The sequence below is a fragment of the Lepus europaeus genome, chromosome 16, assembly GCF_033115175.1.
Source record: "Lepus europaeus isolate LE1 chromosome 16, mLepTim1.pri, whole genome shotgun sequence".
NCBI lineage: Eukaryota > Metazoa > Chordata > Mammalia > Lagomorpha > Leporidae > Lepus > Lepus europaeus.
In genome coordinates, this window is record NC_084842.1 from 795,316 (window position 1) to 819,855 (window position 24,540).

The 24,540-nt window shown below is 44.9% G+C and overlaps 2 protein-coding genes and 1 long non-coding RNA gene across 7 annotated transcripts in view; 2 read left to right on the forward strand and 1 right to left on the reverse strand.

Annotated features, from left to right (window-relative positions):
- Positions 1–9,741, forward strand: part of RNF170 (ring finger protein 170) — a 42,655-nt gene extending 32,914 nt beyond the window's left edge. For 4 of the 5 annotated variants that reach the window (XM_062213622.1, XM_062213621.1, XM_062213623.1 and 1 more), the window contains exons 6-7: positions 3,191–3,301; positions 7,053–9,740. In XM_062213622.1, coding sequence (XP_062069606.1) covers positions 3,191–3,301; positions 7,053–7,322 — 381 coding nt within the window. In that variant the 3' untranslated portion in view covers positions 7,323–9,740. Of the gene's footprint in view, positions 1–3,190; positions 3,302–7,052 lie in introns of all 5 variants that reach the window. The other variant, XM_062213625.1, reaches the window with a different exon arrangement.
- On the reverse strand, positions 890–15,449 carry LOC133775345 (uncharacterized). The gene is made up of 3 exons (XR_009868231.1): positions 15,244–15,449; positions 1,670–1,743; positions 890–1,190 (listed from the first exon to the last, which is right to left on the reverse strand). It is a non-coding gene; the product is annotated as an uncharacterized LOC133775345 (long non-coding RNA).
- Positions 15,450–15,529: 80 nt separating this feature from the next.
- Positions 15,530–23,025, forward strand: THAP1 (THAP domain containing 1). The gene is made up of 3 exons (XM_062213626.1): positions 15,530–15,612; positions 18,807–19,002; positions 20,496–23,025. The coding sequence occupies exons 1-3, from the start codon at positions 15,542–15,544 to the stop codon at positions 20,868–20,870; spliced, it is 642 nt and encodes a 213-aa protein (XP_062069610.1). The 5' UTR covers positions 15,530–15,541; the 3' UTR covers positions 20,871–23,025.
- Positions 23,026–24,540: the final 1,515 nt, after the last annotated feature.

A 24,540-nucleotide genomic window follows, 5' to 3' on the forward strand; every position in this document is an offset into this window, starting at 1 on the left:
GTAGGTGCAGGGGCCCAAGGACTTGAGCCATCTTCCACTGCTTTCCCAGGCCACAGCAGAGAGCTGGATTGGAAGAGGAGCAGCCAGGATAGGAACCGGCACCCATATGGGATGCCAGCACCGAAGGCAGATGCTTAGCCCACTACATCACAGTGCCAGCCCTCAGTTCTTAGTTTTTTTAATACGACAAAACAGTACATTCCATGTTACATAGCTTCACATAATTGCCTTTATATTTATTTTTCATTTAAAATCAAAATATATACCTTTCATATTTATATATGACCAGGTGAAAGACAGCATTTCCTAAGGGAGTGTTCTAGAATGCAAAATAAACCCTACAAAAAGAGAGCACCTGTGTGAGGGTGTCATCGTGCGTTCACTGTCGTTCCCTCTCTGAAACCCCACTAAAACAGCAGAGAGGGCCGTTTTGTGAAGGCCCCATCCCACAGAAACAAAACGGTAAAGTAAAATGAAAGAAAAGGTGAACGTTTTGTCAAAAATTCTTTGTGAAACAGACACCTAGAAAAGTACAGGAAAAAAAGCAGCAAGCCCATTGAACTGTCACAAAGCAACATGCGGGTAATCAATGTGGCAGGTGAAAAATTGGAAACAACCCACAGCCACGGAGGCCCCCAGGGCTCCTCACCCAGAAATAGCCACTATTTGCCTTTCTTGGTAAGCATTGCCACATCTCCAAGATTATTGTTTAGCTTCATCTGATTTTTGAACTTCACATAAACAAAACCATATAGTGTGTATTATGGTACCATACATATACATAAATATTCACATATACATATATATATATACACACCAATATAGATATATAGTATATTGACATGTGGATATATATATATATATATATATATATATATATATACCTTCCAACCTTTATTCTGGCTATCCATCTTGCCCCATTACTGCCTTCTTTTGGGGGGATGGTACAGAGAGTTTTCCAGGTCTTTTTCTTCTTTCCCTCTTACTTCTACATTCCCCAATTCTGTTTCATTCATATTTGACTATTTATCACATGGTGATGAGCAAAACAGATTTTTTTTTTTTTTGGTATTGCCTTTCTGGCGAGTTTGCTATGTGTCACAGGCAGTCAACACTGAAGCTTATTTGCCAACACCATCACTTGCCATTCTTTGCCATCTGCCAGCAACATCAAGAGCAGGTAGTAAGTCCTACATTAAAAAAAAAAAATCAGTCTACTCCACTCCCCAAAACCCCACCCTGCCCCTTCTCGTGGATTCCACTCGTGGCTTTTCACAGGGCATGTGTATGTTAGCAGGTTACCAAAACTGAGTGGTGGCCAGTAAGGTAGAGAGAAACTGAGAAAGCTGCTTTACTATAATAGATGTTGGTTCATCCCGGAGGCAAGACAGATGGTGCGTATCTGCTCCACTGCCTGTTCCGCTGGTCCCCTTTAGTAAATTGCTGGTGGAAACAATCACACACAGACTGTTGCCTCTGATGCAGTCTGCTCACCACTCCCCTCCCTGCATGTGCACCCTAACAAGCAGTCCTGCCCACATTTCAAGGCTTCGCTCTAAACTTCAGGCTTTCTGGATGCCCCAAGCAGAAGAGGGCTTTCCTCTGGCAGCAACATCATGAAATCTCCCCTTCCCTCCGGGGCCGTGGCCCCCCAGGAGCAGGACCTCACCTTCATTTACTTTGCTTGTTGACCGAGCACTTCCTCCAGTGTCTGGCCCACAGCGGATGCCCAGTGGATGTTCACTGAAAGAATGAATTTCTGTTAACAAGTTTCTGAAGGAAGACAAGCATCAGCGGCACTTAGTCATGCCTGTGATCAGTGCTTGGAAGGCACCTGAGCAGGGGGAGCCCGGGCTTTAGAGCTGGGCTGAGGAAGGATAAAAACAACAGTTGATAGTTTACAACTCCTTCCTGTTTTGATCTCATAGCTCATTAGTCGGCGGGTGCCGCAGCTCACTAGGCTAATCCTCTGCCTGCAGCGCTGGCACCCTGGGTTCTAGTCTTGGTCGGGGCGCCAGATTCTGTCCTGGTTGCTCCTCTTCCAGTCCAGCTCTCTGCTGTGGCCCAGGAGGGCAGTGGAGGATGGCCCAAGTGCTTGGGCCCTGCACCGCACAGGAGACCAGGATAAGCACCTGGCTCCTGGCTTCGGATCGGCGCAGTGTGCCGGCTGTAGCAGCCATTTGGGGGGTGAACCAACAGCATAGGAAGACCTTTCTCTCTGTCTCTCTCTCTCTCTCTCACTGTCTAACTCTGCCTGTCCAAAAAAAAAAAAAGCTCACTAGTGACTGTCTTCTATAGATATGTGTTCTTTTTAAAAATGTGTTTGTCAGGTTATCCCAATATTGGGACATTTGCATTTGTGGGTCCTCGTTATCACAAGTGTAGAGGAAGAAGGGTTAAACATATTATGCTAGTACCAGAATTACATATTTTAACTATACTACGGATTGGTATTTGAGAGCTGCTATCTTGCAATAATTCAATCTCTGTATGATGGCAGCTTTCAATTATATGTCAAATACCAATAAGAGTAAGGGCTCATTTTAACACCAAAAAGAAATCCCTAATTTTTCTGTGATAGGTGTATATTTTTATTTTGTTCCTGAATATATCATTCTGTCTTCAGCTGTCATCAGCCCAAACAGAATACTGCTACCATGAATGGGAAAAAAATTAGAACCAGTGTTTGGATAGTTTGGATACAGTACCCATTTTATTTGATAGGGACTCAAATTACATTTTGCATTGGATTTACTGTAAAGCAATAACAACTTACTCTCCCTCTGTGTTGCCTTTATTAAAAGAAATAAGCTCAGGCATTTGGCCCAGTGTTGGGATACCTGCATCCCACATCAAACGGTTCTAGATCTGCCTCCCGATTCCATTTCCTGCAAATATGTACCCAAGGAGACAGCAGATGACAGTTCCAGTAGTTGGGTCCCTGCCACCAATATGGGAAACTGGGATTGAGTTCCCTGTTCCTGGCTTCAGCCTGACCCTACCCCAAATGCAGGCATTTGGGAAGTCAACCAGCAGATGGGAGCTTCTCTCTCTCTGCCTCTCAAATAAAAAAAAAAAATTAAAGTGAATGAAATGCAGATTGAGAAGCCTTTCTCATTTGATTGAATAATAAGACAGTGAAAAAAAAAATAATGCAAGAGGTGTAACAAGTTTTTTCTGTAACATACAGGTGACTTTGCTCCTAACAGTCTTTGGTGAAGATGATCAGTCTCAGGACGTTATACGATTGCGTCAAGACATTAATGATTATAACCGGAGATTCTCAGGGCAGCCCAGATCTGTAAGTAATTGCGTAGCAGGTGCCAAGTTAGAGGGAGATGTATACTTCCTTTTGTAAAAGGAAATCTACTATCAGATATTCTTTAATTATGGAAAAAGCTCATTATGTGTGGAGTCAACTCTTGCTTTCATTGTTGTCAATAACTTTCCCAAGGACTACAGTATTCTTTCTTAACAAAGAATCAGACAAAACAGTATTAAGCAATTCTTTATGAAAGAGAAACTAGCAAACAGGCCATAGGAAAAATTGGAGGGAAAGAGAAAACTGACTTCAATGTGATTGTAAATCACAATTTGCCTTACGAGAAGATTACCAACTGAAAACTTCTGGGGAGTTTTACCATTGTTTCACTCTCTGTTGTTGATCCTAGGCCGCTTGAAATGTTCCCTTAAATACCTCTAGGTTTGGGGAATTGTTTATACATCACATTAGCTGTTGAACAACACTCTGTTTTTAGCAAACACATTAATTCTACAGTTGACCTCACCTATATTTTACTGACTTGTTCCATTGTCTTCAGCAGTGTGTGTGACTGAGTATGTACTTTAAAAACAAGACTACACTAAGTACACATTTATATGGGAAGCAGGACCTGTGCTCCGAGCTCTGGACTTTGTGTGTCCAGCTGCTTAGCTTGCATTTCCATATAGGTGCTTCTCTCACATTCCCCTTATCTTTTTTTTTTTTTTAATTTATTTGACAGGTAGACTTATAGACAGTGAGAGAGAGAGACAGAGAGAAAGGTCTTCCTTCCGTTGGTTCACTCCCCAAATGGCCGCTGTGGCTGGCGCTGAGCCAATCTGAAGCCAGGAGCCAGGTGCTTCTTCCTGGTCTCCCATGCGGGTGCAGGGGCCCAGGCACTTGGGCCATCTTCCACTGCTATCCCAGGCCACAGCAGAGAGCTGGACTGGAAGAGGAGCAACCGGGACTAGAACCCAGCACCCATATGTGATGCCAGCGCCACAGGCAGAGGATTAGCCAAGTGAGCCACATAGCGCCGGCTCCACATTCCCCTTATCTAATCTATAAATAAGTCCCACCATTTGCTATCCTTCTCTTTTCTGGATGTCCTGTACTTTTACATCTTGCCTGTGTCTGTGTCTCTGGGTCACCATAGCCATGGAGCCAGCCCAAGCCTGTGGCCTCAGAGCACGGGAGAACCACAGTGGCCGCCTCACATCTACTTCTTTCCTCTGGACAGCAGCCCAAGAAATAGTTGCAAATGTAAATGAGACCGTGAGGCTCTGGTGTTTTAAAACTTCTAGTTTTTGAGTAATGTCGCAACTTCTTGCTGTGGCGTCCAAGGCCCTGCCCAATCTGGTCCCTCCCCACCTCCCTCGCTCGCTGTGCTTCAGCCCCGCAGGCTGCCTTCCAGCTCTCAGAACACAGCCCAGGTTCTTCCCGCCTTAAGGCCTGCACACACAGTATTTCCTCTGCCTGGAATGCTTGTCCCTGCACTCTTCCCAGGGCTTTCCCAAGGGACCACCGCAGTCTCCGTCACTGCCCTCTGGACACTCTCGTCAGCTCTCCTCACAGGCAGGAAGCCAGTCTTGTTGATGATCATCTTCTTGGTGACTAAAAGTTGCAAGAAGCCAAGGACTGTGTTTAATTCTTCACCATTCTATTGCCAGTGCCAACCTCAGTGCCTGGGATGCAGGCCTTTAATGTCTGTTGAATAAATCAATGTGTTATCTTTAAGAATTGATACTACTGCTCACAGCTGAAAACAACAGGCTCTTGGTCTTGTTAGTGATGTCATGTATATTTCAGGTGTCCCAGCCATAGGGAAAACCTAAATCAGTCTCTGTGCTCCTCCACAGCAATTTGAGAGCCTCTTCTGCTATTTTTGATCAAGCAGTTTTTATACATGTCCTCCAGTGATATCTGTAGAATGATTCCCTGAAGATGCAGCCTGTTTCAGATTCAACCATCACGCAAATTTAAAAAATCATTCTGAGACTTCCACTGATATTTTAAAATGAGCAGCACACTAATGCTGTTATTTTTCTAGGTGTCTGATATTTAATGAGAAAGCCTGGCAAGTCATGAGATGATAATATTACAAAGACATTCAGCTATTTGATACTCTTCCTTCTTCAAAGTTGGAGTATGTGCTTAAGATCATTCATACATTTCTTAGTAAAGCATTTCACTTCTTGTCTAATTATTATAGATTTTGTATAAATAATGACACTAATACTAGAAGTGAACGAAATAGCTCAGATAAAGGACTGAAAGGTATTTAAAAGACAGGCTACCTGTTGTTAGGATATTTCAAGTAACTAACCACGAACTTCAAAGGCAGTAGCTTCTTCTATAAGGAACAAGCGTTTTGCCTAGTGTTGAGACACTTGCATCCCACAGTGGAGTACTGGTATTCAATTCCTAGCTCTGGCTGCAGACCTCAGCTTCCTGCTAATGCAGACTCTGGGAGACACTAGTGGTGACCCAGGTAATTAGGATCCTGCCACCCATGTGGGAAACCTGGAATGAGCTCTTGGCTTTCGTCTGGCCCTCCGCCAGCTGTTGCAAGCATTTGGGGAGTGAACCAACAGATGGAAGATCTCTGTCTGCCACTCAAATAAATTTTTAAAAAGAAAATGAACATAGGAAGTGATTCCTATAAAGATAATTTGTGTTATTTTCTGTCCAGTTTCCCACAATGAGTTCCAAAAGGTTTTCTTTATCAAGAAGTTTTAAAAACTTTTCTGTTCAGTTGCTCAGTTCTTCCCATTTTTGTCTTCATCTCTTCTTTAGCTTATTTTGTACTTTTTATTTATTTATTTATTTATTTTGAAAGAGTTAGAGAGAGAGACAGAGACAGATCTTCCATCTGCTGGCTCACTCCCCAGAGCTGAACCAGGAAGAAGCCAAGAGCCAGGAGCTTCATCCGGGACTCCCACATGGATAGCAGGTGCCCAAGTACTTGGGCCATCCTCTGCTGCTTTTCCTGGGCCTTTGGCAGGGAGCTGGATGGGAAGTGAAGCAGCTGGCACACAAACTGGTGCCCATATGGGATGCTGGCATTGCAGGCGGCGGCTTTACCCACTATACCACAATGCCGGCCCCTATTTTGTACCTCTTAAATAAAAGACATACTCAGATTTGCATTTGTGATTTTTATGCAGATTATTAAGAGCTAACTGTAGGTAGAGGAACAGAGAAGGTGACCGACTGGAAGGAACCAGTTTCACTGGTGTTCTTAAAACACTTCATGTGTCTTTAATGTGTCATACTTATATGCTGTCTGGCAGTTTATAAAGACCTTTCATATACTGTATCGCTTTGAGTTTATAGTCCTTGGGGCACACAGAGATTCAATTAGTTATTGAATTATCTGCAGTAGGTTACACAAGTCTGCCCAGGATCACCTGGCTAACAATTGCTGGAATTCAAACCTAGATCTCACTTTAAAGCTCACACCTCAGGCTCTAATCCTGAATACACTGGGGTTCTCAGCTTGGTTTATTTAACTAACTCAAATTAGAGATAACCTGAGCTTTGCATTACTATATCAACTACTTTAAACTTGTTGACACTAGTTGCTTTCTAATTATCTGCAATAAGACCTGTTTTGTAAGGGCCTAGTAATCAAAGAACTATTTGTTTTTAAAAATGCATAGAGAATTTGGTGTTCACTAATATATAAAGCTCCTAAATTCATCTTGAGTTTGCACATAATAAGAAAACTCTATTGTTTTGGAAGCTGACACATGAGGTGCTAAATCCTATCTGTTTTTCCTCCTGCCAGATTATGGAAAGAATCATGGATCTCCCCACTTTGCTGAGGCATGCGTTCAGGGAAATGTTTTCAGTCGGGGGCCTCTTCTGGATGTTCCGCATTAGGATAATACTTTGCTTAATGGGAGCTTTTTTCTATCTCATATCACCTCTCGATTTTGTACCTGAAGCCTTGTTTGGAATTCTAGGCTTCCTAGATGATTTCTTTGTCATCTTTTTGTTGCTTATCTACATCTCTATTATGTATCGAGAAGTGATAACCCAAAGGTTAACCAGATGAAAAAACATGAGTGTACTAGAGCATCTCAGTTAATGTGTAAGACCAGACAAGAGGACCCACGGCAGGATAAAGCATTTGAATGTTATCTTACAAGCTTACAACCATTGTGACAAACATTTAATTATCATTTGACAAATGCCTAGTAATATATAACTGGAATTTTTACATGTTGCAGGTTTGAATGTTGAAGTTAGAATTATAATAATCTACCACTGTGTTGTCTATAAAGTCTCTGGGAAAAAATGAAATTATATAGAAAGGGATACTTTTATATCTTTTTAATGTCCCCCAAATTACTTATGATTATTGGATATATAGTAACATACTGTTAAATATGCAGTTTATCCAATTTATCCTCCTGAATGGGTACATATACAATAACATAGCTATCAAACTGATCTAAATATTTTTGCTATAATAAAATATATAATACTGGAGAAAAGTCAGTGTTTCTTTCAGAACCAGCTAAGTATTGTGCATTTGGAGCAGTTCTGCTTTTCCATTCTGGTCTAATCCTCTGTCATCAGTTGAAAATGGAAGAAAAGACTTGAACTTCGTAATCTGATCTCACATTCTGGTTTACAGAACACTTTTTCATCAGCAGAAGAACTACCAAGATGAAAATCATTTATTTCCAGTCAGCACACACTTGATGTTCACAGTTAGAACATTTCAAGAAGAATTTGGTCCTTTGATAGGAATACATACAGAGGTAACTTGTAAAGGAAATTTTTAGGAACCTTGGTGACATTGTAAACACATAAGTGGATTTTCATGCCTGTGAGCAGGGCAAAAGCTCTTAGGAAGGTGTTAGGAACATTGTTTAAGTTTGGCAAGAGAAATGACTGGTCAGATTTGGTTAGTTGTTTTGTAAGGAAACTTTTATACACTACCATTTAACCCAGACTCATCATGTCTCGTGCAGAATGAGCAATGTGCTTGAGACAGACTGACTAGGAAACATATCGTTTCATTCTGATGATAGGGCTTAAGTCTAATATTCTCTTCCACAATTTTCTGTTGAGAAGATTGGATACCACGAATGCTGGGATCCTTTGAGCAGGAATTGCTTACTGGTGAATGTGAACAGCCCAGGAGTCGGTGTTGGCTCCGCCATCTGTGGTTACTGCTGTTAACAGCATTCATTGATGAGTCCCACTGTGTGTAGACAGCGGTACAAATCCTTCACATTCTCCCAGGCTAATCCCATTAACCATCAACCAATAAGACTCTAAATGAAGTGTCAATTTCTGTGTTCTAATTTGGACATAGAAAGAAGCTTGTCACAGAGGAAAAACAGTAATGCTTAAGCCCAGCACATTAAGGCCGTGTCTTCCCTACCTCCCATGTTATCCTTATGACAATTTTGTGGGGAAGGCAGGGCATCTCCTTCCTTGCGACAGTTGAAGCCTCCGTGCTGGTGATGCCGTGGTTGCCTGGAGTCACATAAGTGAGTGAGTGAACTGGCTTTCCTCTTTGTGGGACTCTTGCAGAGGATGTTAGACAGATAGGAGCAGCAGCAGGATCAGGAAGTGAGAGCCACAATACACAGTCCCTGCATTGCAGCTTAGGCGGTCTTAGAGGAAAGTTCTATGAAGACTGTACATCAAGATTTTGTGGATGCCAGTTCTGCCCTTGCAAACCTAATGCCTGTTAGGGTGCCCTACATCATAGAAACACATTCCAGCTGCCGCTGCCACCTTGAAAAGCTAATGCGTAGGAGTTTGTTACACCGCCATTACCAGAATGGAAATGCATTTCCTACCAATTACAAATCTGATGTGGGGCTGTAGTGATGTCACTTTTCTGAGCAGATTTGATTTTCTGTGCTTGCGTTCTGCTCCAAGTGTCAACATTTCTGGTTACAATGACTTTCTTGTAGTATTTGGAATGACTACTAAAGGCTTTCCTGGTCCAGGCATATTGTATACCAAATTTTGTGATCCTAAGTGTTACTAAAGTGAAAAGGGAACATGCTGGTATCTCTGTCTTGACCTGCTATAATGTCATCTTTCCTGATCACTGGTAATAAATGCAGAAGTGATCTGAGAGAGTATTTTAAGTCAATCAGTGTTTTAAACATCGTAGTAATTCTGCGATTTACAGTTAGATCATATAAATCAAAGCAACAATTTGGTTTTTTTTTTTTCAAACAGCAATATTGTAATTGCCACAAAAGCAGATGGTCCAACCCCAGGAGCAGATAATAATGGGCAGCTCTGTGGGGAACAGTTACTCCAAGTGCCCACTCACAGTGGCATCATCAGTGCAGTTCCGAGCATTTGAGAGGCCAGGAGACAGTACTGCGGCCTCCCTCATGCTGTGCAGACTTCTACCTCACAGAGCTGCTGCAGAGGGCTGGCAGCTTGGTTCAAACTTGGTGATGTAAGAGTTTGAATAAAAGTAATGTATGTAAAATTTCTAAATGGTGTTATTTTTGTTTCTGTAATGTTGTTTGGTTTAAAATTCAGAAGTCCAGAGCAACCATTTGGTATGGTGGCTGCAGTAAGTTGATCACTAATAGACAACTAATGTCTTCACAACTATAGCTTTGTTTAAATATTTTTAAACGTAAAAACTAGAATTTTTTAAAGGAAACTATTTAATCTTGGCAGTGTATATTCTGGAAAAAGAAAATTTAAATTTGATTTAAATGAATCTACATACTGACCTCACACACCCCCATTTATTTTGATTGTATATTTAAATTGTATTTTTTTAAAAGATTTATTTATTTACCTTGAAAGTCAGAGTGACAGAGGGAAAAGGAAAGACAGAGAGAGAGAGAGAGAGAGAGAGAGAGAGAGAGAGGGGCAGAGAGGCCTTCCATCTGCTGGTTCACTCCCTAATTGGCCGCCCATTTGGGATGCCGACACTGCAGACAGTGGCTTTGCCTGCTACGCCATAGCACCAGCCCCAGTTTAGGTCTTTTGAGGGACTGTATTATGTGAAAACAGGGAAAGGTTAAGAGTTAAAAGATGTTTTGAAGTCACTGACATGAAACTGTTTAGATTTTAGTTTTAAAATTATTTTAGGGGCTGGTACTGTGGCATAGTGGGTAAAGCTGCTGCATGCAGCGCCGGCATCCCTTATGGGTGCCAATTCGATTCCTGGCTGTTCCACTTCTGATCCAGCTCTGAGTTATGACCTGGGAAAGCAGTAGAAGATGGCCCAAGGGTCCCTGCACCTGCGTGGGAGACCTGGAAGAAGTTCCTGGCTCCTGGCTTCAGTCTGGCCCAGCCCTGGCTCTTGCAGCCATCTGGGGAGTGAACCAGCGGATGGAAGACCTCTCTCTCTCTCTCTCTCTCTCCCTCTGCCTCTCTGTAACGCTTCCTTTCAAATAAATAAATCTTTAAAAAAAATGATTTTTTTTTTTTTTGACAGGCAGAGTGGACAGTGAGAGAGAGAGACAGAGAGAAAGGTCTTCCTTTGCCGTTGGTTCACCCTCCAATGGCCGCCGCGGCTGGCGCGCTGCGGCCGGCGCACCGCGCTGATCCGATGGCAGGAGACAGGTGCCTATCCTGGTCTCCCATGGGGTGCAGGGCCCAAGCACTTGAGCCATCCTCCACTGCACTCCCTGGCCACAGCAGAGAGCTGGCCTGGAAGAGGGGCAGCCGGACAGAACCGGTGCCCCGACCGGGACTAGAACCCGGTGTGCCGGCGCCGCAAGGCGGAGGATCAGCCCAGTGAGCCATGGCGCCGGCCAAAAAAATGATTTTTTAAAAACTAAAAATTCAGGGCCAGCGCTGTGATGTAGTGGGTAAAGCTGCCACCTGCAGTGCCAGCATCCCAAGTGGGCGCCAGTTTGAGTCCCGGCTGCTCCACTTCCAATCCAGCTCTCTGCTATGGCCTGGGAAAGCAGTAGAGGATGGCCCAAGTCTTTAGGCCCCTGCACCCACATAGGAGACCCAGAAGAAGCTCCTGGCTCCTGGCTTCGGATCAGCCCAGCTCTAGCCTTTGTAGCCATTTGGGGAGTAACCAGCAGATGGAAGTGTCTCTGCCTCTCTGTAACTCTGTGTTTCATGTAAAATAAGTACATCTTAATAAAAAAGCCCACTAAAAATTCCAAAATAGGAACTAGTAGGCCTTTAGAGAAGACATAGCATTTATATCTACATGCCAGAATGGTCAGGTCTCTGTCCTACTTCTGCCTAATCCTATTTGCGAGGGCTCCACCCTCATCTCACCACCTGCCAGAGGCCCCACCTCTAAATACTGTCACTGGGGGTTAGACTTTCGCATGGGAATTAACCACAGATATCCAGCAAGGAGCACTTGGAGTGAAAAAAGCTGGTTTTTCTTCAGACAGGGTTACACATCTATAATAATCATGACAAAACAGCCTTTTAATCTTGAGGGTATGTTTTGTTTTTCCTTTAAAAAAAGTTCTATCGGTAGATGAACTAGCTCTTGGCCTCTTAAGACTGAAAAATATCAAGCTTCTAAATAGCATTTTAAAATGTATTCTGTTTCCCTTAAATGGCCATGATATAATGCTAAGGTATATATTCATTTTTGACATTCATTGAAGGGCACATGAAGACAACAAGTGAGCATACAGCTCTCTTGTTCTTTAAGAAAAAAGGAAAATTATGAACATTTGTGTAGCCCTTCTTGAATAAGCTGTTTTATTAAATGTAACAATTAGCAGTTTTATAAACCACTAGTCAGATACTCAATTAATGAACAAACTGTGTGACCAGCACCCATTTCACTGCTTCTTTCCCCAGAAGTAAATCTACTGACATTAGTTTAACCTATCTTTTTTACCAAAAAAATCATATTCTTTTGTGTATTTCTTCAACATGTGTGTAAGAATCATTCATATTGTTGTGGGTTGTGGTTTTAAAAATTCTGACAGCTTTGTAGTATTCCATTGTGAACTCTACCACAATTTACTCATTCAGCTATTAGTGGACATTTGGATTGTTTCCATAAACTGTTTTCAAAAAGCAGGAAAATCGGCCGGCGCCGCGGCTCAATAGGCTAATCCTCCGCCTTGCGGCGCCGGCACACTGGGTTCTAGTCCCGGTCGGGGCACCGATCCTGTCCCGGTTGCCCCTCTTCCAGGCCAGCTCTCTGCTGTGGCCAGGGAGTGCAGTGGAGGATGGCCCAAGTCCTTGGGCCCTGCACCCCATGGGAGACCAGGAGAAGCACCTGTCTCCTGCCATCGGATCAGTGCGGTGCGCCGGCCGCAGCGCGCCTACCGCAGCGGCCATTGGAGGGTGAACCAACGGCAAAGGAAGACCTTTCTCTCTGTCTCTCTCTCTCACTGTCCACTCTGCCTGTCAAAAAAAAAAAAAAAAGCAGGAAAATCATCTTTAAAGATAAACATGCTCTCCTGCAATGTGCTGTAGCAAATAAGAAGTTACCACATCCTTAGAAAATCTAGGAATGGGCAAAGTAGAAAGCAGGAAAACTAACAATGGGTGTGCTGAGTGAATTTATACAAGGTGAAAATAGTTTAATAAATTAATTTGCAGACCACACAGTGAAAATTCTGCTTTGGCGATGTTTTACAAAGGAAAACTCAACTAGTTTAACAGATACATTTGAAAATTTATTTGCAATTCACCATACCAGTAAATCTACCATTTTGAAATAAGGAAATAGAATTACATTCAACAGATAATAAAGATGCATTATTTTATTCCCAAGCTATAGAAAGGTAGAAGATTCAAGACATCAAAAGGGAATGAAGACAAGAACTTGGTTGAGGGAAAGCCAGTGACAGCCTGCAGAGCCCCGTGCATCCCACCTCTGTCAACTACGCTCTCCTCTGCCCTTCCCCTGTCCTACCACACCACAGCCAGTGACCCAGCTTCCCAGATCACACCCCACCCCAAACCCTTTGTTAAAAACGTGCTGCAAACCGATTTCATTGATCTGTTCGTATTTATTTGAGAGGCAGAGACAGAGAACACTCCCATTCCCTGATTCCTTCCCCAAATGCCTGTAACAGCCACAGCTGGGCCAGGCCGCAGCAGGGACTCAGGATCTCCCACATGGGTGCCAGGGACCCAACTGGTTTAGGCGTCACATGCGGCTATCCAAGGCCAGCTGGGGCTCCTTCAGCCTGGGCGGGATTCTGACTTAGAGGCGTCCAGTCATAATCCCACAGGTGGTAGCTTCATCCCACTGGCTCCTCAGCCAAGCACATACACCAACCTTTTCTTAACTTATGGGGCCGGCGCTGTGGCACAGTGCATAAAGCCGCCACCTGTGGTGGCAGCATCCCATATGGGTGTTGGGTCCAGTCCCCGCTGTTCCACTTCCAATCCATGGCCTGCTAAAGTGCCTGGGAAAGCAGTGGGGGATGGCCCAAGACCATATACCCACATGGGAGACCCACAGGAAGCTCCTGGCTCCTGGCTTGGGCCTGGCCTGTTGCAGCCCTGGTTGTTGCGGCTATTTAGGGAGTGAACCAGCCGCATGGATGCGCTCTCTCTAACTCTGCCTTACAAATAAATACGTCTTTAAAAAAAAACAAAAAACCCCTTAACTTATGTCAGATACTGCAAGCCGCTGTGGTTACTGTGTTAGATGACACAATCCCAGTCAGCAGCGTCTCTGCACTGAGGAAGACAGATGACGGACCAGACACTGCAGTGTTCAAGACTGTTCACAGAAATGAGTGCAAGGCTTCACGGGAACGAGAGAGTTGCCTCGGTTGAGGAGGTTAGGAAGACAGAAACTTGTCAGGAGCACGCGAAGCCCAGGAAAACAGGCTTCTTGTGGGAGGCACCGGAGAGCCTGCCTATTAAAGACCTACAGCTGCAGCAGAGCTTAAGGAGACGCTGGAAAAGCAGAGGAGCCTGGTTCTCGAGGGCTTTGTGGCTGACCTTAAGACATCGGGATTTTGTTCAAAAAACGAATAAACTGATGATGCACAGGGGAGTGTCGGCTTCTATGAGGACAGACTACAGATGGCATAGTCAGAGGGTTGCACCCACGGTGAGGGTCTAATCAAGAACAGGAGCTAAGAGCTGAGGCTGTGGCACAGTGGGTAAAGCCGCCACTGCAGTGCCGGCATCCCATATGGCCGCCGGTTCGAGTCCCGGCTGCTCCACTTCTGATCCGGCTCTCTGCTATGGCCTGGGAAAGCAGTAGAAGATGGCCCAAGTGCTTGGGCCCCTGCACCCACGAGGGAGACCCAGAAGAAGCTCCTGGCTTCTCGGAAGTGAACCAGCAGATGAAAGATCACTTGATCTCCCTCTCCCTCCCTTTCAAACAAAATACTTAAAAAATAAAAATAAGGACTCAGAAGAACAGGGGTGAAAGATGAAAAAGGAATGGATTTAAGAGGCGTGTACGGATTCTATAAAATTAACGTGGTGTCATCAAGGCTTTGAAGACGACTCTGGTTTAGACAGCCGTCGGACAAACGACTCCCAGGTAACACGGGAAGCAGGACAGAGGCAGGCAGTTAACAGACAACCTGGGAATCACTAGCAAGCGGTATGGAGTTCCGGAAACGCCCACGTTTCGGGGGCAGAAAAAAGCAGAGCGTCCGAACCATCCATCCAGCAATCTGCAGGGGGCAGGGGATAAAGCGGCAACGCCTCCGTGCACTGGGACACTCTGCGCGCTCCCGTCTCGGCAGCTGAGATGTCACGGAATCCAATCGGCGACCGGGGAGAGGGGGCTGGTCAGCGTGACAGCTGACCCCACACGCTGTATGTTTCCCAGTCAAGGCTGCGCGGGGAAAACTCGGGGTACAGAACTCCGGGGAGCACCACCCGCGGCGCAGGGCTGGCCCTGGGACCTTCGCCCTCACCTCGCAGCCTTCCCCTAGCAGCCCCGGCCTAGACCCAAGTTCTGAAGCCCCGCCTCCTTCCGCAACGCCTAACCACCGCCCCGCCCCACGACGCAGGAAACGCTCGGCCTCAGCCAATGGCCTGCTTCCCAGAAAAAACGTTACCTCTGACCTCAGAGGCTACTCGGAGACGGTGGGAAGAACTCCTCGCGAGAGGTGAGTTTGAAGCTGCCTCCGCCATCTTGGAGATGGGAGAGGGGCGATGGCTGTGGCCCTTCTGCTAATGCAAACTCCACAACGGGCGCGGTAGTCACCACCACCCCTCCCCGACTGAAACCGTCTTCTCTGTAACCGTTGACCAAAGCTACAGGAGGAGAAGCCGTCCACACCGAGAGCCGCGACATCGGGAGCAGCTCCGCCTGCCTTCAGGGGCGGCAGAAGTGAAGGGACAGAGACCGGAAGGATGGTGCAGTCGTGTTCCGCTTACGGCTGCAAGAACCGGTACGACAAGGACAAGCCCGTGTCTTTCCACAAGTAAGTCCCCCTGCGCGCGTCGCGGGGCCGGCCCCAGCCGGGGTGGGGGGCGCGCGGCCGGTTGGGCGCGGGGCGGAGCCGGGCGCGTGTCCGCGCGAGACCTCACGAGAGGGGCGGGGGCGAGGGCGGGGCGGGGGTCTCGGGCCGGGAGCCGGGGGCGTTCCCGGCCGGGGCGGCGGGTCCTCGTGCGTCCGGGCGTGGGGTTGGCGGGTTCCGCGCCTGGCGGAGGGCGGGTGGAGGCGACCGCTGAAGGCTGAATGGGATAGGGGCGAAGGCCTTCCCCGTGCACTCCCCCAACCCTGTTCTGTATATGTATGTGTGTATATGTATATATTTTGAGATTTATTTGTATTTATTTGAAAGCCACGGAGAGGGAGGGAGAGGTCCCCCATTCCCTCGTTCACTCCCCAAGTGGCTGCCAAAGCCAGGAGCTCCCCACGGTCTCCCATGTGAGTGGCAGGGGCCCAAGGACCTGGGCCATCCTGGGCTGCCTTCCCGGGCGCACCGGCAGGCAGCTGGGTGGGAAGTGGAGCAGCCGGGAGAAGCTGCTCTTTTAGGAAGGGAGCAATTCAGACTTTATTTGGGCCAGGATATCAGGGAGGTGTTTTTCCTCGCAAACCTAGGCCGCAACCTTAAGGATCCCAAAGATTGAGACCGCTTGTGAGTGTGCCGAGAGAGGACCCGCTCTCTCTGAGCTCCTAGTATGGTGGAGGCCATAAACTCAGGGCTGTTTTACCCCGCTGGTCCTGTGGCTCCACTGCCACGGCTGGGGGTGGGGGAATACACTTTTGAAAATAAAAAGCTGAGCGGTTGGGCTGTGGCGTAAAGCCGCTGTCTGCAGTGCCGGCATCCCATATGGGCTCCGCTTCCAGTCCAGCGCTCTGCCATGGCCTGGGAAAGCAGCAGAAGATGGCCCAAGTGCTTGGGCCCCTGCACCCACGTGGGAGACCTGGAGGAAGCTCCTGGCTTCCACTGCAGCTCTGACCGTTGCAGCCAACTGGGGAGTGAACCAGCGGTTGGAAGACTTTCTCTCTCTCTCTCTCTCTGCCTCTCCTTCCTCTTTCTATGTAACTCTGACTTTCAAATAAGTAAATAAATATATAAAAAACACACAAAACTGCAACGTTGGATTACCTAAGGATACCAGACGCTCAGCAAAAGGAGATACAATGGCATTTTCATTCAGCCAGATTGTTTACAAATGTCATTACCCATGGATCCAGTGGTAAATTATATGTATTACTCATAGATAAATAATTACTAAAGCAAAATGTTAAGTGGTGGGGCATTGTTATATTTTAAAACATTTGTTTATTTAAAAGGCAGATGACAGGGAAAGACTTCTGGCCGCAGAAGCCAGGAGCCCGGACCTCAGTCAGGTCTCCCATGTGGGTGGCAGGCACCATCCTCTGCTGCTTTCCCAGACGCATTAGCAGGGAGCTGGATTGGAAGTGGAGCAGCCAGGACTCAAACCGGCACCCATATGGGATGCTGGCCTCACAGGCAGCAGTGTAACCCACTACACCACAGCACCGGCCTTGTGTTTTTAACGTGTTTGATGTAATGTGAGATGAACCCTGCAGAAATAAGAGTGGGTAGAGCATGGAAACCTCCAAAATTGCTGTTTCTTCTCAGAGAAGGGTCTGGAACCCAGGATTCGGCTCCATACGTCTTAGTATAACTGCTGGGTCTGTTAGAATGCCTGAGAAGTGAAGGACTCCCAGAGGATGGTAACAGCGTCCTGTGCATTCAGCTCCCCATCTCCCTGGCCCCCTCTGTACCAGGTGGCAGAGCAAATCTGAAAACCAAGGCAGGCGCTTCACAGGCACTGGAAACTAGCCCAGGATGACATTCGCACGCCAGGAACGCTGTGTTTCTGCTCATGGACTCCAAAGAAGGGCTAGCCTGCATCTCCCTGCTTTCTAAGGGAGGTTTCAGGAGAGTAGATGGGAAAGTGCCTGCCAAAACCTCACAGACACCTGAGAATGTGTAGTCCTTGGGAGAAGAGGTCCTGCATACTGAGTTTTTTACAAGCATTTGCTGCAAGAGTTGGTACTTCAGAGGCCATTTGCAGCAGACATTTTTCTTTTTCTTTCTTTTTTTTTTTTTTTTAAGAATTTTATTTATTTGAAAGAGTTACAGAGAGAGGTAGAGCCAGAGAGAGAGAGGTCTTCCATTCCGCTGGTTCAACTCCCCAGATGACTACAATGGCCAGAGCTGAGCTGATCCAAAGCTGGGAACAACTTCCGGATCTCCCACATGGGTGCAGGGGCCCAAGGACTTGGGCCATCTTCCACTGCTTTCCCAGGCCACAGCCAGAGAGCTGTATTGGAAGTGGAGCAGCCAGGACTCGAACCAGTGCCCATATGGGGTACAAGCACTGCAGATGATGGCTGTACCCACTACACCACAGCACCAGCCCCTAAGTTTAAACTCTTAACTGCACTTGGTGGACATATCCCAGTTGATTAAGACATAAAATAAATAATTTCCTTATCATTTGCCTGTAGTTTGATTCATTCAGGTGTACTCTAAGAGAACTAGAATCCTCTTTTCCAAAGTACATGGATATGAATGTGCAAATTTTGCTTTTCTGTGCAGCATATGGAAAATTACTGGTTAAAAATATGAACACAGATTCATTCTGTAGTATATATTTTACTTGAAATTTTTTTCTAAAGATTTTATTTATTTGAGAGATAGAGTTACAGAGAGGGAGAGAGAGAAATGTCTTCCATCTGCTGGTTCCCTCCCCAAATGACTGCAACAGCCAGAGCTGGGCTAGGCTGAAGCCAGGAGCCAGGAGCTTCTTCTGGGACTCCCACATGGGTAGCGGGGACCATCCACTTGGGCCATAATCTGCTGCTTTCCCAGGCCATTAGCAGAGAGCTGGATCGGAATAGGAGCAGTCGGGATTCAAACCATGCCCATACGGGATGCCAGTGCCGCAGGTGAAAGCTTAGCCTACTGTGCCACAGTGCTGGCCCCGCTTGAATCTTACAGTGTCCTCAGTAGAAAAGTTGAAGATTAATAAGTGAGGAAAACAGGTAGTTGGAGCTAGTGCTTAATCACACTCTCTAGTATGTTAAGCCCAATGTGACATAGCTTTTTCTAACTAGGAAAGTTTAGGTGGCTTTGGTTTTGGGTTTTTGTTTTTAATGAGGTCAGAGAGTTGAATGATGTCTCTTTCTTAGGTTTCCACTTACTCGCCCCAGTCTTTGTAAAAAATGGGAGGCGGCTGTCAGAAGAAAAAACTTTAAGCCCACCAAGTACAGCAGCATTTGTTCAGAGCACTTTACCCCAGACTGCTTTAAGAGGGAGTGCAACAACAAGTTACTGAAGGAGAATGCTGTTCCCACAATATTTCTTTGTATTGAACCGCATGACAAGGTAACATGTGTTTTAAAATACTCAGTTTTCTGTTTATCATGTTAATGTGTTCATTATAGTATATTTGGAAAATTAGGGTCTTGTTAAGAAAATAAATGTACCCAGAACCTATCACTAATAATACTGTTAACAGTGATAAACTTTTTAAAAAAGATTTATTTATTTATTTGAAAGTCAGAGTTACACAGAGAAGAGGCACAGAGAGAGAGAGAGAGAGAGGTCTTCCATCCTCTGGTTCACTCTCCAATTGGCGCAATGGCTGGAGCTGTGCTGATCCGCAGCCAGGAGGTTCTTCTGGGTCTCCCACGTGGGTGCAGGGGCCCAAGGACTTGGGCCATCTTCCACTGCTTTCCCAGACCACAGCAGAGAGCTGGATTGGAAGTGGGACAGCCGAGACTCGAACCGGCATCCATATGGGATGACGGTACTACAGGAGGCAGCTTTACCTGCTACGCTACAGTGCTGGCCCAACAGTGATAAACTTTTTTTAAAAAATTACTTGAGAGACAGAAAGAACATATGTTGTGCCTGCATCTGCTGGTTCACTCCTCACATGTTCTTGATATTTGTGGCTGGGCTGAAGCTGAAGCCAGGAAGCAGGAACCGAATCTGGGTGTCCCGTGTGGCTGTCAGGAAGTCAGCCACCTGAGCCATCCTTCCCAGAGTCTGTTCTGGCAGGAAGCTGCAGTCAGGATCCGCAAGCGGGTATCCAACCCCCGTGAGCATCTTCACCACCAGACCAAATATCTACCTCAATACTCTTTCTTTAAAAAAAAAAAAAAAGGAATACAGCCCATTAAGTTATCTCCACACTAAAAAACTCCATACAACTTTGGCACTTATTTAAAGATTACTCTGTGCCCCTCCTTGAATGTTGACAAGGTTTTTTGTTTTGTTTTGTTTTTAAAAGATTTATTTGAGAGGCAGAGTTAAAGACAGAGAGAGGGAGAGAGAGAGAGGTCTTCCATCCGCTGGTTCACTCCCCAATTGGCTGCAATGGCTGGAGCTGAGCCAATCCGAAGCCAGGAGCCAGGAGCATCTTCCAGTTCCCACAAGGGTGCAGGGGCCCAAGCACTCAGGTCATCCTTCACTGCTCTCCCATGTCATCAGCAGAGAGCTGGATCAGAAGCGGAGCAGCCAGGACTTGAACTGGCACCCATATGGAATGCCAATGCCACAGGCAGAGGCTTAACCTACTGCATCATAGCCCTGGCACCTGTTGATAAGTTTTGATTTCTCTTTATCTGTGACATTTTGGTTTCAGAGTATTTTTCCTCTCTAGTTTTAAGTGCTTGGTACTTAAATGTGTCACCATTTTCTCTCTTTCTTGCTTACTATTTCTCCTTAAGTTGGAAAGTTTATTTCAAACTGAAACTACTTGGATGTTTCTGTGCCACAGAATCACAAAAATGTCTTGTTTCCTAACTTCCACAGATGAGTTGTTTTGCACTGTCAGTTACTAAGTTCAGACGTGCTGTTCTTCATTGTTCTAGAAGGAAGATGTGCTGGGCTCACAGGAGCAGCTGCCTCCAGCTCCTTTAACACCGCCCATCTCCCAGATGGATGCTGCTATTGGGTTGCTGATGCCTCCTCTGCAGACCCCTGACAACCTCTCGGTTTTCTGTGACCACAACTACACCGTGGAGGACACGATGCACCAGAGGAAAAGGATTCAGCAACTGGAACAGCAGGTCGAGAAACTCAGGAAGAAGCTCAAGACGGCACAGCAGCGATGCAGAAGGCAAGAGCGGCAGCTTGAAAAGCTGAGGGAGGTCGTGCACTTCCAGAAGGAGAGAGACGACTCGTCGGAGAGAGGCTACGTGATTCTGCCAAGTGACTGCTTTGAGATAGTGGAAGTGCCAGCATGAGCAAGAGACATGCGTTGAGTTTTTAACGGGGCAACACCACACACCCTCTTTTAGCCTGTAAAGGAGTTTCCTTTGAAAAAATAACACTTGATTATTTGTATAAAAGCAATTCAGAATATTTTTTTAAAAAAATAAATTAGATATATACTGTAAAATTGTAAGATTTTTGTTTGTAATTTCAGGGTTTTTACATTTTAACAGAATATCTTTGAAGTTATAAACTAGTCTCAAACTGCCAATGTAAGTTGGTTTCAATATTGGGGATTTTTGTTTTCTAGAATATTTATAGAAATAATGTAAAAGTAAAAAAAAATGAGAACAGTGCAGTAAGTTTTAAGTTTAAAACTTAAAATTCATGATGTTTATTGAGAAATTTAGTTATACTTTAAATCAAGAAGGATCAGATCACGGGCATAATGTCAAAAGATATATAGGTATATACGTACGTATACTCACAGATTCTTACAGGTGAAGTCAGGAGGTTTCATTTACCATTCTGAGTCAGTTGTCAAAGTAAATCAGCAAGTCAGTACTTGAAAAAATTTGAGTGTCTTTGCAGCAGAAAATGAACATCTACTTAACAAGTAACTTTATGAAGAACAGGTTTTTTTGAAGTAGGCCTTTTTTCCCCACTGTTAAGCATTTTAAACGAGAAGTGTGTCTTCAGTGAAGGAAAATCCTTCAGTAAACAAAATGAGGCTTTGTTGTCAGTGAGGTAGTAAAAGCCAGGGCCTGACCCATGATGCTTATTTCTCTAGTGACCCCTAGACAAAGGACAGCCAGCTCCCCTCCTGAGGTTATATCTGTGTCCACAGCTTTAACAAATGTGTTACTAGAGTTTGGTTTGTTTTATTAGATACTAATTTTTCAGTAACTAATTGATTTTGGCCAAAACTTCACAAAAAAATAATTTCTTCTAACAAGTTAGAAATTGTGCCCCATGTATCTAAATGAGTGATTTGTATTCAGAAGCAGCCTAATGTATGATGTTTATTTGCTGAATGTTGAGATTTAAACACTGAGGTTTCTGTTCAGACTGTGAGTTGTGTTCTGACTTTGTGAGGAATTTTACATATATTTGAAATGAAATATGTTCTGAGTAAACAAATACTGCTAATAGAAGTAACCTACTTAGATTTAGAATAACTATTCCAACTCTAATTATCACTTTTATAAATGCACTGAGGTAGTTGAAGAGTGACAGACCTTTCAAGACAGTATTAAAATGTGGAACCATTTTGTGTCTTTTGTAGACCTCGTTTTCATTGTAATTCCCTGCCACACTGCCATGGATAGGACTTTGATTCCTGACATCTTAGGAACCAGTGTCTCAAAATAGAAAATAATGATAAGAAGATTACGTGAAGTCACATAGTCTAATAGCAACATTTAGAACTAACTCAGTTGAATGCATGTTCACTAGTTATTTATGGAACTCGTAACTGTTCATCTCTCTAGCAATTTCTGGAAGATACATGGGTAGATATTTTGCCAACTATTTGTCTTCAACCTAAATTGTCTTTCTACATGAAAGATTGTGTGTGTGTGTGTGTGTGTCCCCAGAACTGAGAATCCAGATTAGGATATAACAGTGTTAATCATAATTAGCATCTTAGACTTATTATTTAATCTGGAACTGCTTTCTTTTCATAACAGACTTAATTCTTCACTTGGAGAGAGCTGAACAAGCAGCATGCACACCAACTGCTTCCGTTTAAATAATTTATCATAATTTAGCATAGGGAATTTGAGGTGCAGGTGCTTATTTGTGATTCGAGATGTAACATTTGTTGAGTGTTTTAAAAATTCATTTGATGTATTTTATTGTTTGTAACATTGCCAAGGAAAGTAGAACATTTAGGCTAAAATAGGTCCTGTTCAAGCATGGTGGAACTCAGTCTGAAACACACAGGGACAAGGTCTTCTCAATTTGGAATAAATGGGTTTTTGTAGTCTTCTGTGTCGAAATACAGTCATTGACATGAAAGAAAAATACCGAAGAGCAAACACGGTGATTTACGAATAAGCAAAAAAGTGGTTATAATTACCTTGTTGGCTTAAAGTAATGTTGTCATACAATTCCATGCCTTGATACCTTTTCTCATCTTGGATATGGCTTTTTTCTACTGAGATTTTTTTCTGAATGATAAATATTTTTAAGCATCTGTTGAGAATTTTCATTCTTTTCTAAATTCATAGTTTTTTGTATGTTACCAAAATTTTAGTTTAAAAAAAGTATCCTAAGGGATGTGAACAAGATCATCATTTGGTGAGGTGGACTGTAGAATACCACCAATTATTTAATGGAAAAGTTACCTCTGGAATGGTTGCATGAGAAGCTCTGCTAACACCGATGTGGTGAGAAGAATTTTTTAAAAAAAAGAAACACAACACTAAAAATATTGTCTCTTAAGTTGTCCTAAGGGAGCCATTCAGAATGGGGCTGGTGTTGCGCAGTGAATTAAGCCTCTGCCTGCAATGCTAGCATCCCCATATGGGCACCCGTTTGAGTACTGACTGGCTGTTCCACAGCTGATCCAGCTCCCTGCTAACGTACCTGGAAAAGCAGAGAAAGATGGCCCAAGTCCTTGGGCCTCTGCACTCGTGCAGGGGACCCAGATGGAATTTCAGGCTCCTGGCCCAGCCCTGGCCATTGCGGCTATTTGGGGAGTGAACCAGCAAATGGAAGATACTGCACTCTCTCCACAGAACCCCCTCCCAACTCTGCCTTTCTAGTAAGTCCATCTTCAAATGTTCAAAAAAAAAAAAAAAAAATTAGGGAAAATTTGTAAGAACCTTGAGTCTGTGGCATTTATGCCATAATCAATTCTTTTCCTTGTTGTCCCACTTCTCCATTCCAACTTTGCTGCAAAAGCTCCATTCTGAGAGTTAGGTGCCAGAAGAGAGTGCACCTCTCCCTACCCTCTCCCCCACACCTCAACTCCCCTTGGTTGGGCCCTGTGGCCTTCGTCCTACTTCACACAGGAGGTGGTGGTTCCCTATTCTGGCAAGGCAAGCCAGGAAGACAAGAGGCTACAACCCCAGCTGAGCTCTGCTTAGAGAGCAGGCCACTGCCCTCGCCCCCAGCTCCAGAGCATTGACTCAGACTTCAGTAGACGTGGAGGATCTAGAAACAGCTCTAGGGGCCAGTGCTGTAGCATAGCAGGCAAAGTCACTGCCTGCCCTGCCGGCATCCCATATGGACGCTGGTTTGTGTCCCAGCTGCTCCAGTTCCGATCCAGCTCTCTGCTATGGCCTGGGAAAGCAGTAGAAGATGGTCTAAGTCCTTGGGTCCCTGCACCCATGTGGGAGACCCGGAATAAGCTCCTGGCTTTGGGTAGGTGCAGTTCTGGCTGTTGTGGCCAATTGGGGAGTGAACCAGTGGATGGAAGACCTCTCACTGCTTCTCCTCTCTGTGTAACTGACTTTTAAATAAATGACTAAATCTTTAAAAAAAAAAAAAAAAGAGCTCTGAAGCTGTCCCTAAAGGAGCTGATTTTATTTAGAACAGTGTGGGATTAGAAAAAGCCTCAAATATTACCCCTACAAATGCCCACATTTAATTGGGTCAGACTGTAGAGCAATTTAAGCCCCAGTGTTAGAGCTAGAGGGTAGTGTGGGTTCTTACCCTGTGGTGAAGACAATGACAGTGGCAAAGCGGAAGTGTTAT